General features: G+C 43.4%; 1 protein-coding gene across 1 annotated transcript; it reads left to right on the forward strand.

The window, feature by feature from the left end:
* Nucleotides 1-568: 568 nt before the first annotated feature.
* Nucleotides 569-16189, forward strand: SERPINB2 (serpin family B member 2). The gene is made up of 8 exons (XM_047828431.1): nucleotides 569-601; nucleotides 4536-4712; nucleotides 8993-9112; nucleotides 10642-10770; nucleotides 11279-11396; nucleotides 13797-13939; nucleotides 14809-14973; nucleotides 15560-16189. Exons 2-8 carry the CDS (start codon nucleotides 4545-4547, stop codon nucleotides 15962-15964), a joined length of 1248 nt encoding a protein of 415 aa, XP_047684387.1. The 5' UTR covers nucleotides 569-601; nucleotides 4536-4544; the 3' UTR covers nucleotides 15965-16189.
* Nucleotides 16190-18886: the final 2697 nt, after the last annotated feature.

An 18886-nucleotide genomic window follows, 5' to 3' on the forward strand; every position in this document is an offset into this window, starting at 1 on the left:
GGTGACAGGGGATTAGGGTGGAACCAGAATCATTTAGGAAATTACAGTTGGAGAAATTTAAGACAGTTTAAAATAAGCTCCAAGGAGGAAAAATAGTGGTTTTTCTTTTCCTTTCCATGCCCAAGAGTCGCTTGGGGGCTGCTTACACTCGAGAGAGAAAAAGGATTGCATTGTCTTTAACTGTTGCAAAGACCCACCAGCCTTTCCTGCACAGAGATAAGAGGGACGTTGTAGAATTCGGCACTGCCCTTGGGCGCGTGTGTAGAGGGGGACACTTGAACCTGAGGCTGACAGACTTCAGCTAATTTTAACAGGCATGTGTAGGTATTGCAAAATTCTTAAGTTTCTGAATGACGTCATCCTCTAGAACAAATTTCTTAAAGGGTGCCTTAGCAAACAAGCATTTTTATAATAGTGATGTCTTTCTGAGTAAAATGTTGAATCACTCAAAGGATACAGATTAGAAAGGGAGAGAGAGGGAAAAAAAAAAAAATGTTCCGTGGGAGGGGCAGAGCTTTATAAAACCAGCCTTCTCCATGTGTGTACTCAGACAGCTGGCTGAGGACTGTTTCCTGTCGGGAGTGCCTCCGGGAATAACCAGGTATCTCACTGATTTTCATGGCCATCTCCATGAAATATGGTTTCATTGCTTCTTCTTTCCTGCTGCTATTACTAATATAATGAAAATTAAAGTGTGGGATGTCTTTAGAAAAAGAGTAAAAATGTAGGGGCGTGCCTCTTGGTTAGATTTTTTTAAGTGAAAATATTGTCACTTAAGATTTGAACTAAATTTACATTTAATATTGAACCAAACTGACATTTAATATGGCACTAAATTAAGACTTAGTCCTGAATCTCAGGAGCCAGCAAATGCCTGTGTAGCATTAACCGAACCAAAGTGCACATGCAGGTGATGATGCCAAATTCATCGAACAGGTTAGAATATGGATGTTCTTGACTAAGTAGGGTTTTGGCACTGAATTTGATGGAAAGAGTTAGGTTGATTAACATATATTCATTTAGGCAAGGAAGGTAAACTATAAATTGTATATAAATATCATAAAAAATTTAAAAAAAAAGATGACGGTCTTTATAACGATCAGAAACCAGAAATGAAGCAACCTGGGTTGGGTCAGTTTAACACCAGAGTGTTATCTATTGAAGTTTAGTTTATAATTGGTCAATTTAGTGAAAGAGAAGAATTAGCCAAACTAGTTGTTGGATTGGTGGAAGTAATAGTTTCATAAATAATTTAATACCCATAAGCAGACATTCATTATGAAAGTCACCAAACAACAGGAATTGCTTTTGATTTTGTTGGGAAGGGAATGTGTAAGTTTGGGTGGGAGGTTTCCTGAAAGTTACTGTTTTCTCTTTGTTTTCATTGATGTTTGTGGTCAATTGCTAAGTACTCCCACCCTGTAGTCGCAAAACAAATTGTTTCACAAGCCACAGCAAACTCAGATCTCGCATCCAGTGTCCGTGGGAAGAGGGCTGTGATGGTGTGCCTGGGGGCCCCTCCCCACCTCTTGGTTCGTGTGCCGAGTTCCAGTGCACACTTGTCAACGTGTGTTGCAGGAAGTGACACAGATGTCACGGAGCCCAGCCCCACATATGCTCTCCATTTATTCTTCTCTGTGATAATATTAAACCTTAATTAGCGGCATGATATTTGGAAGGTAATGAAACTGTAAATTGTGGGAGTTAAGAAATCCCAACAGGTGTTACCTGTTTGGGGCAATTATGCTATTTGATGTCATTCTGGGATGTCAGTTTGACATTGTCTTGGGCAGATTCCCTCCCAAATGTGAGCCGTGGACTTGTCTGAGAGGAAACGCACTCTCCGTAAGCCTTGACAGATTCGGAAGGCTAAAAGCTTCTCAAACCCCATTTGAAAAGCACCAGGCTCGGAATCAGAAGACTGAGATTCGTGGCTTCGGAGCTCACTAGCTGGGCAAACTGCATGTTTATCCTTTGGTAACTAGATATTACTAGATTCTCCTGGGCAAGTGATTACATAAATTAAACAAAACAACGTTTCTGAAGGAATTTAGTAACGGCAGTATAGACGTGACATATTACTGTTTAATGTTACGTGCGGTTAATTGCACTTTATCTAAAAAATAAAAGCTAGACTTTTTAAAAGAAGCAAATGCATATGGGACAATTTAATTTTGTCCTCATTTACTTTTTTTTTTCTTTATAAAGTCTCCAGAAATCTAACTTGGCATTAAAAGCCTCTCCGATAGTTTGTCTTGACACTTAAACTTACACTTAAGTTTTGTTAGTGTCAAAGTGACCTACTACACAGGAGACTATGAAGATTTTGGTCTAGGAGAAGCCTACAGTTCTTTTTTCTGGCTCTGGGGGCTTATTTACATTTTTCATACGAGGTTAGAGAAATATTTTATTTATTATGCTAATTCTCAGTTTGTTTCCAAAATATTATTGATATAATTTACAAAAATCATCTGCCCAATAAGCCTAATAAACTTACAGATGGTTTTACATCAGTAGAAGGAAGAGGAAACAAATTTCTGAGTCACCCAAATTAATCTAATCTCGGTGATGAAGCAAGAAAAAACAAAAGTGAGGTTTTTTGTTTTGTTTTTCTCTTTCTTTCCTTCTTTCTTTCTTTCTTTTTTCTTTTTTTAACTTAATACTCCTTCTAGGAGCATAACAGACTCACTACTTTCCTATTTTCATTTCCTTTCTCTAGCATTTCTCAAGCTAGTAACTTGCCCAAACTCTTACACACAACAGTGCAGTTCATCACCAGCAGGACAGGCAGTGGGGGGCATTGGCTCGAGTGGGTTTCTGAAGCAGACCTAGGCTTGAATCCCTGCACCACTGCAAGTACCTTATGCAAGTTTCTTAACCTCTCTCCGCATCAGGAGGTAACCTATAAGGCAAAGTACCTTTTGCAGATCCTGTGAGGATTGAATGAGAAGAGGTGACAGTTTCAGGGACAACTTTTGCTCAATTTACAACTGTGTCCTGATATAATACAACCGGGTGGTATTCCAAATGAGAAACCTTGAAACAAAATGGCAATACTTTTCTTAAAAAGAAGGGTTTGTGACCCAAGTGGTCGCCTAAGACAGCCACGGATGGGGAGGAAAGTGAGTGCTGGCCCTTGTTCGGAAGCCTGCTGAGTGAGCCAAGCCTACAGATGCAGGATGTCCTTCACCTTGGGGCCTACCCTCAGCCCCTCCTCAGCTCCGAGAAGCCATTGTCACAAGAAGATTTCCTGTGGGATCATGAGTGTCAGCGTCATGTGGTAGATTTATATATTTTGGTTAATTATAGGGTGTGTTTTAAGCCACCGTGAGAGCATAATACACAGTCGAGAAATGATCACTGGCCAGTACTAACAGATACCTACACACCTCGGGTGTGTCCATGCATTCCGCTGCACATGGAGACTTGGGTCACGGAAGGTGTGTCTGTCCTTTATCTTCAGGTGGTGATAGGGTGTGTGTGTGTGTGTGTGTGCGTGTGCGCGCGTGCACGTGCGTGTTTCATGCTCCCAGGATGATCTCTGTGGTTTTGCCTACAATGGTCTTTCCTGCTAGGGGGTGTCGGGAGAAGCAGGTGGCCATTCCAGCACCCCCATACTGAACTCCCTAGCAGAGGGAGCTGTTTCATAGCCGGCTGCAGATGTAGGTGTGTGTGTGGTGAGGGTCGGGGGGACGGGAGGTAGGAGCTGGTTCATCAGCTAGTGAAAATCAGCAGGTGAAAATACCAACCGTCAAACAATGACTCTAAGCTGCTTCTAGAAGCAGGGAATCTGAAAGAAGATTGACAGTCTCAACCCCGGGCCAACAAGAATAAGTGTGCATGTGGCACACGTTTGAATATGTGTGTGTTTGCTTCTGTGCGTGCTGTATATTTGTGGATGCAGCTCAGAGCTTGAGAGCATGACCGTGGAGGCCACCCCACCTGGCTTCAATGTCTAGTCCTGCCCCTCCCAGGTGAGGGACGCTGGTCACTTCTCTGATGCTCTGGGCAGCAGTTTCTTCCTTTGTAAAACATGAATAGCAACGCCTTACTCAACGGGGTTTGGCAAGAATTAAATGGTTGGTAAAATGTTTACGACAGCATCAGTTGTATAGTAAGAATCTAATGGACGCTGTTTATTGTTATTATTGTTATCATTACTGTGTGGAGTATCACTACTCATCATTTAACTGTTCACTACATCTCAGGATCGGCCACATAATCCCCAGGATCCAATGCAAAAAGAAAATGCAGAACCCCCTGTTTAAAATGACTAAGTTTCATTATTTTATGAGTAAGTTACTCAAGCTGGTGAGAGCAGAGCATCTCACCAAGCACGGAGCCCTTTGTGGCTGCACAGGTCACACGAGCATGACGCCCTCCGGCCTCTACTTCATGTGGTTCCATAAAGGAAGAACAGAGAGGGAGCCCCTGTCCCGTGCAGAGTACACCCTGTACTTCTCTGCTGATATCACCCAAAATATTGAGTCACCTTTTAGAGCTGGTTTTTTTTTTCTTCCTCACTTTCCTTCTAGGCTGAAACAATGGAAGACCTTTATGTGGCAAACACGATCTTCGCCCTCAATTTTTTCAAGCATCTGGCAAACACCAGCACCACCCCGAATCTCTTCTTCTCCCCCTGGAGTATCTCATCCACCATGGCCATGGTCTACCTGGGTGCCAGGGGCAACACTGCAGACCAGATGGCCAGGGTAAGTGTTTGTGAAAGCCCCAAACCAGGACTGGGTCATTCCTGAGTGGAATGATAGAATCGCAATATCATGGTTCGGAGGCAGCTTGACTCCAACAATCGTCATGTGCCCTTACGACACAAGTGGCCTAGATTCAAATCCGCAGAACCACTAAACCACAGAAACTCACAACTGTCGAGTCGAGTGCAGAGGGCGCACCAGAGTTTCTGCTCGTGCAAGGCCAGAAACAGTGACAACATCCGGTGTCTTATAACATAATGTTTATACTTTCCAAAGCATCTTGCGTGCTTTATCTCATTTGGCTTTAAGACAAGTGTCATTTTACAGATGGAAGACAAGGCAGTGTGAGCCCAGCAGCTCCCAGGGTCTCCTGCGGTTTCTTCACTCCTAGATCAGGCTCTGGTTTTTGTTTTGTTTTTAAGTTTGTTCATTTGTTTCGTGACGGACAGAGACAGTGCGAGCGGGGGAGGGGCAGGGAGCGAGAGGGAGAGAGAGAGAATCCCTGGCAGACTCCACGCTGTCAGCCCACAGCCCGATGCGGGGCTCGAACTGATGAAACCATGAGACGGTGACCAGAGCTGAAAATGAGATTCAGAGGCCTAACTGACTGAGCCGCCCAAGCGCCCCTAGGTCAGGCTCTTTCAATGGCTCTACCACTGTGATGTGTCTGCTCCTCACACAAAGAATCCCTCCAGTGGTTTTAAGAGAGTGTCATGAAGAGTTGGTCACCACACTGTTGGAGAGACAAGGGGACCGTGTGACGTCACAGGGCCTCGGCCATGTTATCCACCCGGTGGGGTCATGTCAACAAAATGGGGTGTGGTACGATAGCCCCGTTTTCCAAATCGAGGTCCGCAGGGTGTGCAGCAGCATTGTGAGGTATTTACGTCAAGGCCGCTGGCTTTAGTCCTTGGCGAAGGGACATAAGCTCAGTCAGGGGACACTTTCGCTGAGTCAAGGGCCTTGGAAATACATTGAACCCCGCACCACGGCGCTCCCACGGGATGAATTCGGTACATTTAAAAAGGCACATGTTCCCGAGACGTCCTCGGTCCGTGAGCCAGATACAGTCATCACGCAATTAAGATTCTTTCAGATTCACAGACACACAAACCTTGACATTGTGTGCTTGAAATCCAGGCTCCACTTTCTCACAAGCACGGACTGTGTTTGAGTCACACCAAAGTGCCCCTGGCCACGTTCGCGTTTCCCATGAGAACCGTGGCTGAGTGCAGATGTGTCCTCTGGTGCACAGTGACCCATTTACCTTGGGCCTTGGTTGAGGTGGTTCACAGAAAGAGTGTTAGCCAATCTCACTGCAGGAGGAAAGGAAGAAAAAAACCATCACTCCCTGTGTGTGTTTGGTAGTTTAGCCATCAAGACTTTCGACAAAATTTGGTTGCTCAACTCTGATACCAGCAACATTTGGCAACACCTCTTCCTCTTAATTTTCTTCCCCTTGAAAAAAGAAAAACCGTGAGCTGTGTTGCAAACTTTAGAAAACGGCGGGGTCTTGGGGCGCCTGGGTGGCGCAGTCGGTTAAGCGTCCGACTTCAGCCAGGTCACGATCTCGCGGTCCGTGAGTTCGAGCCCCGCATCGGGCTCTGGGCTGATGGCTCAGAGCCTGGAGCCTGTTTCCGATTCTGTGTCTCCCTCTCTCTCTGCCCCTCCCCCGTTCATGCTCTGTCTCTCTCTGTCCCAAAAATAAATAAAAGAAAAAAAAAAAAAAAAAGAAAACGGCGGGGTCTCAATTAAAAAATAATTTTTTTTAATGTCTATTTATTTTTGAGAGACAGAGCACGAGTTGGGGAGGACAGAGAGAGAGAGGGAGACACACACAGAAGCCGAAGCAGGCTCCAGGCTCTGAGCTAGATTCAAATCCGCAGAGCCCGACGCAGGGCTCGAACTCATGGACCACGAGATCATGACCTGAGCTGAAGTCGGACGCTCAACCGACTGAGCCACCTAGGCGCCCTGGGTCTCAATTTTTTTTTAATGAAGAAGGGATCAGAAGCAATATGTTTTGAGGGAAAATGATAAGTGAAGTACTCTACGTTGTTAAAATGGAAAAATAGATTTTGATCCCAAAGGAAAATGAACTTGCTGGTCACTCTGGGCACAGTACAGCTTTTCCCTATTGGGAAAGAGCTTTAAGCTCGTGGGTCTATGCAAGGATTTTATGCTGTTTTCCTGTAACTCCGCTGCATGCACGGATTTTAAACTTTAAAGGCAAATTTGGTTAATTCTCTACTAAAAAGAAAAATAGGCTGGTTGGCTTGGAGGAGGAAGCAAGGACTTGGGGGACAGGCCAGGTTGGATTTGAGCGGTGGCTTTGCCACTCTTTATGAGGTGTGTGAGGAAAGGCATTGAAAGTCCCTGCACCTCAGTTTTCTCATCTACAGTATGAGAATGGAAATACCCAGCCTGCAAGACAGTTGTGCAGATTCGAGATAACATGAAAAGCGGCTGCTGGCAGTCCTTGATCTAACAGCTAATGCTTTATTAGTGCCTTAGCGAGGCACGTTTCTAGGAGCGTTTTATGAATTTGCCCCATGCTACACAATCCTATGAGGCAGAGGCTAGGATCACCATACTCATTTTGCAGATAAGGAAGCAGGGGCAGGAAGAGGCTGCATTGTTGAGAATTAGTGCGGCTGGTAAAGACGACGGTGTTGTAGTGGGAAGAAAGGAAGACATCGAAAGGATGAACTCTGGTAGCACACATCTATGTGAGACCGGCATGCAAGCAAGGAGTGTTTCTTCTAGCTCTTTTTATTTTTTACTTTTTTTGTAATGTTACTTATTTTTGAGAGAGAGAGAGCCATAGAGCATGAGTGGGGGAGGAGCAGAGAGAGAGGGAGACACAGAATCGGAAGCAGGCTCTGGGCTCTGAGCTGGCGGCACAGACCCCGACACGGGGCTCAAACCCATGAACTGTGAGATCATGACCTGAGCTGAAGTTGGAACGCTCTACTGACTGAGCCACCCAGGTGCCTCTCTTCCAGCTCTTCTGTTCAGGATAAGGCCACAGACCTGCCCCGGCTCAGCTGCCTATCTGGGCAGTGTGCCTGCCTCCCTATTTACTCCATGACTCAGCATGGCCCAGGGTCCCCCCTCCCATTTCCCAGTTTCTGCAGGGGCTTTTGCAATGATTCAGGAAGGCTTTGCAGTGTCTCAGGAAGGCTATAGTGCTGCCCAGGAGACTCCTGATTTAAGCATCAACCTCCCTAGGAGGGATGAAAACCAGAAATGCTGTTTCAGGGACAGAGTAGGACCACTTCTCTTCAGAAGGTCAGCTAGGACTTATGGTGTAGAATCTGAGGAGCAGAGAAAGATCCCACAACCCCTGCCACCTTTGCTTCCAACCCAGACACTCACCCCCCCGGCTGGATAAGCCTGCCTTTCCTTTGGTAGCCGGGTCCCCACCATCAGTCTGTTTACCAGATGAGTTCCTCCTCACCGTGGGCCCCACAAGGGATGTGCCTCAGGGCCAGTGGGACCCAAGGGCTGTTGGAGGCTGGCGGGAGGCCTGGGTACAGGGCCAGCCTGGGGGTGCTGAGACTGGAGAGGCCAGGCTGGGAAGTTGTAATGCTGGGAAGGAGTCTGAGGCAGCTTCATAGAGGGCCAGGCTGCACCTGCCAGCTTCACTGTGATATCTGGATCTGCCACCTACAACAGAAAGAGATTCATAGTGTCAACTGACCCCTGTCACCTGCTCCCCACCTGGATGTTCATTTCTATGTGTAATATGGTATGTGCAAGCATTTCAGGCGATACCTGTTAAGATTAGCTGTTTTTATGCTTAAACTGACTTTGTCTTGTAGTTTTTGACAGATTAAAAGTATGTAATACATAAGGCGTTGATAAGGGAGGTCACGAATTAACTTTATTACTTTCTTCAAAATACTGGCATTTTTTTTATCAAGGCAACTTATGGGCTGGATGATAATTTAGATGATTTTAGTGAAGAGGTTATAAATCATCTCCACAATAACAAATTGTTGTCAAAATGGCCAGCATATGGATTAATATAAAATAACTCAGGCTGTTTTCTATGAGGGAAATTTCTTATATATTATGTAAAAATATATATTATTTTTATATTATAATACAATATATATTCTTGTATATTTTGTATAAAGAGTATCTGTGCTCGTTCCCCGACGCAAAGGCAGGGAAACAGACAGGACCACTAAGAGGTACTTGATTGCTCCAGGTTTACAGGTCAAGTAATCTAGCAGGAAAATATACTCATAAATCTATTCCAATTCCAATTGTAGGTGTTTCAATTTAACAAAGTTGGAGTCCATGAAGTCCCCGCAGTGACCCCGGAGAAGTTCACGGGCTGTGAACTCGTGCAGCAGATCCAGAAAGGCCCTTATCCTGAGGCTATTTTGCAGGTATCTGACTCACTGGTTCCTAATTTCTTTTGTATTTTATTTCTGGAATCTTCTTGTCTTAAAGTCACAATGTTAGACAAGGAAAGAAACTAGTACAACTTCCCCTGTTCATCGAAAGAAAACTAAGACTCAGAACCCTTAAATAAATATCCTACGGGCACACCACGAAGCACGGGCAGGGCCGGGGTAGAAGCTATACTTTATGACTTTCAGGCCAAGACTGAGTCTAAATTTGATCACACCCGGAGCTGGGCATGTGTAATTTATTCTGAAACTGTGGTAGCAACTCCTAGAATACACATGCACGGACGCAGAGTTCCAGGTAGGAGAAGGTAAGGAGTGACCAAAACTTGAGGAGTGGGGTAGGTCGTGCCCGATGATTTTGTGAGAGACCATCAACACTTAGTTCTCCCTCCAGACCCCTCTATCTATCATCTGTCCACGTGTGTAATGTGTGTGTGTGTGTGTGTGTGTGTATCTATTTACCATTGTCTATCTCAGACTAATATCTTTTCTCAGTACTCTATTTCCTTAAACACAAGCTATCCAGCTAACTTACAAGAACTGGGCATAGCTGTGCTCCTATTGAATAAAAACTTCCATAATCACGCTTGTGAGTTAGGCGGGGGAGATACCTCCCATAGCTTCCTTCTTGGGAATGGTACTCCATCTGTCTACTGCCCAAGGAATTATGGGCTAGAGGCAGTGGAGAGACCCCCTTCAATATGGAGACTCAGTCAGGTCTCCCGTGACGCCTGGGACAGTCCATCTGCAGGGTTCCGGGCTTGGCTGCTGCAGCGACTAAGCCCCGTTGTCTATCATCATGCTTACAAACTCGGGGTTGAGGATCAGAATTCCTCTTTGTTTTCAAGGCTTCCTAAAACCCAGATTTTCCACTGCACAAACTGCCCTTTAATTGTAAACTGGGTACTTTCAGGCATTATATGAACTTTTTCTAGATCCCCTCTAGATTTTTTTTTTTTTAATTTTTTTTTTCAACGTTTATTTATTTTTGGGACAGAGAGAGACAGAGCATGAATGGGGGAGGGGCAGAGAGAGAGGGAGACACAGAATCGGAAACAGGCTCCAGGCTCCGAGCCATCAGCCCAGAGCCTGACGTGGGGCTCGAACTCACGGACCGCGAGATCGTGACCTGACTGAAGTCGGACGCTTAACCGACTGCGCCACCCAGGCGCCCCTAGATTTTAAATTTTAATGTAATAAAATTCTTTAGAGACCTGGAAGTTTAGGAAATCATAAAAGAAGCCTCACTTTCTTTAAGATGTCGGTCACTTCACGGTTAAGTACAATCTGTAGGCACAGCAAAATTTGAAACAAGTGAAACATTACCTCATTAGTTTTAATGCACTACATCAAAAGTATTTCCTCAGAGATTCCTCTAAAGCATCAGAAAAAAGTGTACCTTAATACAGCACTTTATTGTTGCATTGAAAAAAAATGTTTGCTTAAGAAATAACTTGTTTAGTCGTCCTGTGTTATATAAATAGAGTCCCTCTTTTCTGTTTAAGGCACAAGCTGGAGATAAAATCCATTCGTCTTTCCATTCGCTCAGCTCTGCAATCAACGCATCCACAGGGGGGTATTTATTGGAGACTGTCAATAAGCTGTTTGGAGAGAAGTCTGCGAGATTCAAGGAAGTAAGTGAAACCTGTAATTGAAATTGCAGAGCCCCCAACGTGCCATGAGGTCACTTTCAAAGCTGTAGTCTGAGAGAATCTGTAGTCGTGGAGAGAATCAGAGTTCCACTCAAGCTCCCTAAGGCTCCTGAACGCCCTTGGTCGTGGCAGGCTCCCCTTGTTGGATGACCCCTCCCATGGCTGCAAAAGCCTCGTGTGCAGAATGAGTCCTAAATATAGAGAGACAGTGATTTCCAGAGCTGCTACCACAAGCCCAGCCTTTCCCTCCTACCCAGTGTCTATAACGCACAGTGCAGGGGGGCAAATGAGTGTGGGGAAGAGGGTCAACAGAGCACTTATAATCCACACCACTTCCTCTTCCAGCCCCCCAACCCCCCATCCCCCTCCACCCCTACCCCTACCTACTCAGGACCCTGAGTCTTGATAGGAGAGCTCGTGATTTACAATTATACTAAGACTTGTTCGGTATATATTCGATGTAACCTTTGGCCCATTTCTTGTTTTAAAGGAATATATACAACTCTCCAATAAATACTACTCTACGGAACCCCAGGCGCTTGACTTCCTAGAATGTGCAGAAGAAGCCAGAAAAGAGATTAATTCCTGGGTCAAGACTCAAACCAAAGGTAAAACCAAAGCAATTATTTTCTGTTCTTCTCTTATAAAACTCTGATCTATTTACAAAAAAAAAAAAAAAAAAATCATTCCTATACTTAGCCCTAACTCCCTTAAAATTCACCCAATCTTAGTTATTTGGTTAATGTAATCTTTTTCTTGTTTAGCTGAGTGGCGTTTTAAGTGAGAAAAATAGTTGAGGTCTAACTAATGGAAGACGTAAGTTCGGTACTTAATCTGATTTTGGATGTGACCTTGGGATGGACTGTGACAGCAGACAGACATGTTTTCCAATGTAGGAAATAATCAGAACTGAAATCATTGTGCTCTGTGTCCACTGTGGACAAAAACAAAGAAAAGAGACATGACCCTCCAGTGAGTAACCGGTGTGAGACCATCGGCAGTAGAAAGAGAGGGGCCAGAAAACTATTTTAACTGTTTTTCACCATTCAGAGTCCATCTGCCATGAAGTTCCTTTGGTCCCTGATAAACTACTTCTGCTGTTGCAGCTCAAGCCCCCAATTCTTTCATAGGCTCCTGCCTCACTTTGTATTCGTCACAAGGACTCAAACGTAATTAAACCTTCCGTCCGTTCCTGAATTCAATCCTTCAGTCAACAATGGTATTTATCCATCACATATTACGTGCCAGGCACTGAACATGCGAAGGAGGATGAAAATGGCAAATGAAACAGAACCCAGACTCTAGTTTAATCCAACAGCCTGTGCTTCACCACTCTTGGCTCTCAAGCTCATTCCTAACCGCCATGCTTACTTTTTATGCGTTCCTTAACTTCAGAGTTTAAGTGGCAAACCAAAGTCCTAGACTTTCCTAGAGGCATCTCCCAGCCACGTTCTCATCTCCCCCTCTTCTCCACTCCTTTGGTGCTTTGTCAGCTTCGTGATGCCTATTAAGGTTTGTCTTGTACAGCCTTGAACTGTTACTGAATGGATTTGATTTTGTTAACTTTGCCATCCCACATAGACCACCATACTTGCGGGGAAGGCCAATATGTCCACCTCTTCTGTGTCCCCGCAAAAATTAGCACAGTCTTTGGCTGATAATGGAAAGCCTTCCTTCTTCCAAATTTCCATGTAGAATTATAGGTCTTAAACAAATAATTACTGAATAGCAACATATAGATGGGTTTCTAAGAAGAAAAACAGAGATTATTATGAAGGCAGAGCTGTTTTGGTATTTCATAGATTAATGAGCTGTTAGGACTGGAAAGGTCCTTGGAGATAACTTATCCAAATTTACCCCTTTAGGGTTGTAGACTCCAGGCCCCTGAGACGTTAATCAACTCATTCAAGATTTCACTATCAGTGAGTGGTGAAGCTGGGGGTTCCTCTTATTTGATCCCTAGTCTCATTCTGGAATTCTTCATTTGGATGTTTAAAGAGTTTGTTTGGTAACTTAGGCAAAAAACAACTTTTCACGTGACACTTGTGTGTAAAACATTATTTCCGGCAATAGTTTGGCGTGGCTGGATTTCCCGGCTCCCATACTGGGAAAAAGCATATGAATTAAGCCCTGTAGAATTTCAAAAATATTTTTGTTTCTCTGAAAATAGTCCATCTACTTCTGTTATTCATTTCTGTTGTGGATTTTGAAATTACTATTCTAAAATAGTGATGAACTGGGGACACACAGGAAGCAGAGAACGTGAAGATTAACAGAAATGAAAGTAAAAATTGCAGAATTCAGGAGACATGTGGAAGTTTTGCTTTTTTGGAAGAGCGCGAACCGTTTCTCTTCAAGTATTGCCTTCAGTGGCTGTGAATCTAGGAATTACATTTTCACAATGCCAAGCCATCCTTGTATGTTCCAATTTCTGAGAACCTCCCTTCCCTGACACACTCTTGTATTCCCTTGTCTGCATTGCCATGGGACTTTGCAATCTCATAGTTTCTTACACATTGTTTGACAGCTGGTTTTGTATGCCTCTTCCAATATTCTCAGCCCCACCAGGGCAGTATTTCCTTTTCCTCCTCTTGTTTCTGTATGACTCCTAGTGAAGGTCTAGCAGGACTTAAAAAAAAAAAAGTTTTTGAATGGATCCATGGATCAGACCCATTGATTGTCTGGACCAGATCTAGAAGGAGCACCAAACTTTGAGAGACTTTGAGAAAACAAAGGAGATGAAAGTCTTTCCAAGTTTGATGGTCATTCTAAATTTTCGATGCATTACTCCTCCATTTTCTCTTGGAATTTGCAAACCTTTTGAGAAATGTGGTCTGCTTTATTTATGCTTTGAATAAATTGGGAGAAAAACTTGAGCTTGAGACCATCACCTCTGCAGAGTTTGACAATTGTAGATGACGAGTTTGATGGTGACTCCAAGGATTTCAAATTATAGTAAGGTCACGCTTCTTGGTCATGAAACCTAACATGTGTCATGTTTTCCATAGGCAAAATCCCAGACTTGTTACCTGAAGATTCTGTAGACAGGGACACCAAGATGGTCCTGGTGAATGCTGTCTACTTCAAAGGAAAGTGGAAAACTCCGTTTGAGAAGAAATTAAACGGGCTTTATCCTTTCCGTGTGAATGCGGTATGAGACAACAAGACGAATTATGAATTTTCCTGAAATATGTTTTAGGATCTTAGCCAAGACAGAGGAAGAAAAGTTAAAGACCATGCAGGAACTGAATGGTCTGCATGAACTCTTTCTCTTCAAGTATTGCCTTCAGTGGCTGTGAATCTAGGAATTATGTTGTCACAATGCCAAGCCATCCTTCGGGCTGATTTTTTTTTTTACCCAATTTTATAATAATTTGAGGGAATTCTCTGTTTATTTGTTAATGACCACATTCATTCTGTCATTTATGTCACAAAGTTAAGTGAAGCCTTGGCAGTTTTCAGTAGTAGCCAAGAACGGTGATGCCTGGGGGATATATTGAGTGGACATTTGGAAGCTGGTCACATGACACTGACTTGCTCATCATACATTATGCACATTGGACAGTGGGTTGACTCTTTCAAACTACTGAGTATCACTCAGTAATTTTCCGAGAGGCCATATGAATAGTGGTGGAGATCATGGGCTTTATAATTATATAATCGTGGATGTCGATGTAGGCTCCACCGCTAGGGTTCTACTAGTAACCAGCCAAGACCTTATTTATCTTCCATGTGTTCCATTTTTGTGATCAATAACACTTGGCCATCGTAAGGTTTCAATGAGATTTCAAGGAATTCTTGGCCCACGGCAGGTACTAAACAAATATTTTAGTGTTATTATAATTATTATTATTGTCCATCTTAAAAATAACTATAAGGGCATACAAATAATTTGTTTTGTTGACTTTTAAGAATATATCTCCTCAACACCTAAGCCGAATCTATTCTCTTTTATGTCTAATTGTAAAATTCTTGACATCTTAATATCAACTTCCTTATTTTACTTTTTAATAATTTTAGACTCAGCGCACACCTGTTCAGATGATGTACCTGCGTGAAGACCTGAACATTGGATACATAGGGGACCTAAAGACTCAGATTCTAGAACTCCCATACACTGGAGATGTTAGCATGTTCCTGTTGCTTCCAGATGAAATTGGGACTATGTCTACTGGCTTGGAGTTGGTAAGCTGTTCCAGCTTGTATCGGTTTAAACCTCTGGAGCTAAACTCACTTTCCCTGATAAACACGTCTGCACCTTAGAAAGTGGTATACAGTTTCTCACAGACACACAAATTGGTTAGTAATAAAGGTGCACGTCACAAACTTTCATTCAGAGCATTAAAATATGTCACACAGGCTAACTTCCTGCAAAAATTTTACCAGTGTATTGAATTTTTATATCACCCACAATGTGGTAAAGTTAAAGTCATTGATTTTTTTTTTTAAATGTTTGTTTATTTTTGAGAGAGAGAGAGAGACAGACAGACAGACAGACAGAGACAGAGCATGAGCCGGAGGTGGGAGGGGGGGTGGCAGAGAGAGAGGGAGACACAGAATCCCAAGCAGGCTCCAGGCTCTGAGCTGAGCCCAAAGTGTGACTTGAACTCATGAACCACGAGATCATGACCTGAGCCAAAGTCAGACTCTTAACCAATGAGCCACCCAGGTGCCCTAAAGTCATTGATTTTTAACATTAGACTTTTAAGTTGTTTTCCTTCTTTTGCGAGCACTTACTGACTTTTTTTTTTTTTAATGTGTGGATTTGTAGCTCGAAAGGGAAATAACCTATGATAAATTCATTAAGTGGACCAGCAAAGACACGATGGCCGAAGATGATGTGGAAGTGTACCTGCCCCAGTTCAAATTAGAAGAGCGTTATGAGCTCCAGTCCATTCTCAGGAGCATGGGCCTAGAGGATGCCTTCAGCAAGAGCCAGGCCAATTTCTCCGGAATGTCCGAAAGGAATGACCTGTTTCTGTCCAAAGTGTTCCATCAGGCCACTGTGGATGTGAACGAGGAGGGCACTGAGGCAGCCGCTGGCACCGGGGCCACGATGTCAGGGAGAACTGGCCACGGTGGCCCACAGTTTGTGGCGGATCATCCTTTTCTCTTCTTTATCCTGCACAAAATCACTAAGAACATTCTCTTTTTTGGCAGGTTTGTCTCACCCTAAAGTGGAAAAGTTCCGTTTCTGCACAAGATTTTGTAGTATGAACTGTAAGCCTCAGAATTGCTGTTAGTTGCCAAACATTTAGAGACTTTTTCTACCTATTTCTGGGTTTTTTTTCCCCTCTGAACAACTTCTACTACATGCTAATGATAAGTACAGAAATAACTAGACCACTGTCAACCATAACTCTGCAACCCTGTTAACCATTTGGTCTGTAAGTGGAAGGATGTTCCATTTAGTTCTTCCTTACTATTTAGTTTATTTTGTAGCGTTGACTTTTACTGTATTATTTATTATTTTATATAATGGTTTTTGTTATTGTTCACCGCCAGTTGCTGACGCTGATATAGTTAGAGAAGCAGGTGATCAGTTACTTTTCTACCTAAAAAAATGCATTTGCTCATTTGTATAATGAAGAATGAGTAGTCGTCCTTCCATGCCCTTTATAACAAATACCCAGAAGAAAGCAGTGAACGACAGGAAAATGTATGTTATGTGCATTTCCACCCTTAATGTATCACATGGTTGTGTCTATAACTTATGTTATGTGAAATTGCAAATATATAAAAAATAAACATGTCTCCACACAACCATTTGTTTGTTGTCCTTCCACTAGGTTTTTAGACCATAAGACCGTTATACCTCAATTCCCAGGAATCAAGCATCATGTCTCATTTTGGGGGACCAAAAAACCCCACACAATAAAGGAGACAAGGGGAGAATTGATCCTGCAAGGAGCCCCACTGTTGGGAATGGGGTGGGATCGTGTGAAAAATGGTTTTGAGATGCCTTCTCATAGCAGTCAAAGGCACAGTGATTCAGAAGAGTTTGAGGCTTGGTGCTTAGGGGACACTCACATTTAAACTCAAGGATATCAGGAATAAACACCAAGTCCAGTGGTTCAGACATAGAACCAAGGTCAAGGTCATTGAGCTGAGAGTTCAGAGGAGGGGAAATGGGCTGGAGGAGAAATACAAATGGCTTCTTTTAGGGGTGTTTGTTTCAAAATAGCCCTGAAAGCTTTTGAGCGGGTCTTACTCAGAACAGAATGTATTCGAAGTCCTGAGAACTAAGGCAGGTCTAATTTGGGGAGTCCGAGCTGGTGGCAGAGTCTGGCTGCAGGAGTGTGGCTGGATCCTGGGAATGTTTCCCAGGCAGCCCCCTGCCTGTGTTGAAGACAGGGACCGATGACCCACTGGAACATGGTGGCTAAACAGGTTACCTCAGGCCCTTGACTGTCCACACCTAAAATCTCAGTATTGGCACTTATGACTCATCTAACCATGGGCCTGGAATAGTGCTTCTGTATACCTTGGTTTTCTTTCCTTGTCAACTAGAAAAAGTAAGGCTTTCCCATAAGGTTGCCATGATGGTTAAATGAATTGATCCATCATAAGCAATTAAAAGAATGTAGATCGCGTACAGTGTTTAATAAATACTAGTGTTGGTGATCATTACCTTTGTCAGAAATAAAACTGTTACACTGTCAGCTTGTCAGAAGTAGAATCCCAGGGGCGCTTGGCTGGCTCAGTCAGTAGAACGTGTAACTCTTGATTTTGGGGTCGTGAGTTTGAGCCCCATGTTGGGTGTGGAGATTACTTAAATACAGTAAAATATTTTTAAAAATGTAGAATCCCAGAAAATTATAAAAAATTAAGTTTTAAAGGCTTGAACAGTGGTTTACTTCCTCTAAATCAGACATTATTGAAAATTAAGCGTTCTTGGGGCACCTGGGTGGCTCAGACGGTTGAGCGTCCGACTTCAGCTCAGGTCACGATCTCACGGTCTGTGAGTTCAGGCCCCGCGTCGGGCTCTGTGCAGACAGCTCAGAGCCTGGAGCCTGTTTCGGATTCTGTGTCGCCCTCTCTCTCTGACCCTCCCCCATTCATGCTCTGTCTCTCTCTGTCTCAAAAAAATAAATAAACGTTTAAAAAAAAAAGAAAATTAAGGGTTCTTGCCTTTTGCATTCTCTTACACTGAAGTTCATTCTTTTGTGTGCTTCCAATAATTCAGCAAGAAAGCAGTAGCTTTCTGAATCACTGTGTCTTCAGGTTTCACTCTCATTATTAAGTTAGAATATGGACATAAAATTCTAGGTTCAAAGCCCTCTTCAGCACTTTAAGGGTGTGATTTTTATTGTCTTCTAGAACCAGATTTGCTGATGGGAGAGTTGATGTCAAGATTATTCTTGTTCCTTGTAGTTTTCATCACTTTCTTTCTGTTTCCGACGATGTTCTTGATATTTCATTGCATTATGAATATTTTAAAAAATTGTTCTCAAAATTTTGTCTTGTTCATCAGCATATTTTTTTTTTCATCTGGAAACTCGTGTCTTGTATCAGTTCTGGAAAACTCTCAGCCATTGCTATGGACCGAATGTTTGTGTCCCACCACACCCCCACTTACATACATTAAAACCCTAATTCCTAATGTAATGGTATTTGGAGATGGGGCCTTTGGGAAGTGGTTATGGTTAGATTAGGTCATGAGGGTGGAGTCCCATGATGTAATTGGTGTCCTTATGAGGAGATGAAGGGATCAGAGCTTCCTTTCTCCACCATATGAGGACACAGAGAGTAGACAGCCATCAAGAAGAGAGCCCTTACCAAGAACCCAACCATGTTGTCATCCTGATCTCAGACTTCCAGCCTCCAGAAAGTGGGAAAAGTGAAAAAAGATGTTTGTTGTTTAAGCCACCCGGTCTTTATACTATTCTCTTAGAGCAAAGCAAAGGGAATAGTATAGCTATTATCCACTCATTGTCTCTGCCCACTCTATCTGTGCTCTTCCTGGATTCCTATCTGAGTAATATTGAGGCATCTGGGGTGGCTCAGGCGGTTGAGTGTCTGACTTTGGCTCACTTCATGCTCTGACAGGTAGAGAGTTCGAGCCCCACATCAGGCTTGCTGCTGTCAGCACAGAGCC

This window comes from Prionailurus viverrinus, chromosome D3 (assembly GCF_022837055.1).
Source record: "Prionailurus viverrinus isolate Anna chromosome D3, UM_Priviv_1.0, whole genome shotgun sequence".
Lineage (NCBI taxonomy): Eukaryota > Metazoa > Chordata > Mammalia > Carnivora > Felidae > Prionailurus > Prionailurus viverrinus.

Excerpts from the sequence above, each read along its gene's own strand:
- SERPINB2 (XM_047828431.1), top strand. The coding sequence starts at position 4,545 with ATGGAAGACCTTTATGTGGCAAACACGATCTTCGCCCTCAATTTTTTC. Across the intron at positions 9,113-10,641 it reads ATCCTGAGGCTATTTTGCAG|GCACAAGCTGGAGATAAAAT; the intron begins GTATCTGACTCA and ends TTTCTGTTTAAG. Across the intron at positions 11,397-13,796 it reads GGTCAAGACTCAAACCAAAG|GCAAAATCCCAGACTTGTTA; the intron begins GTAAAACCAAAG and ends TGTTTTCCATAG.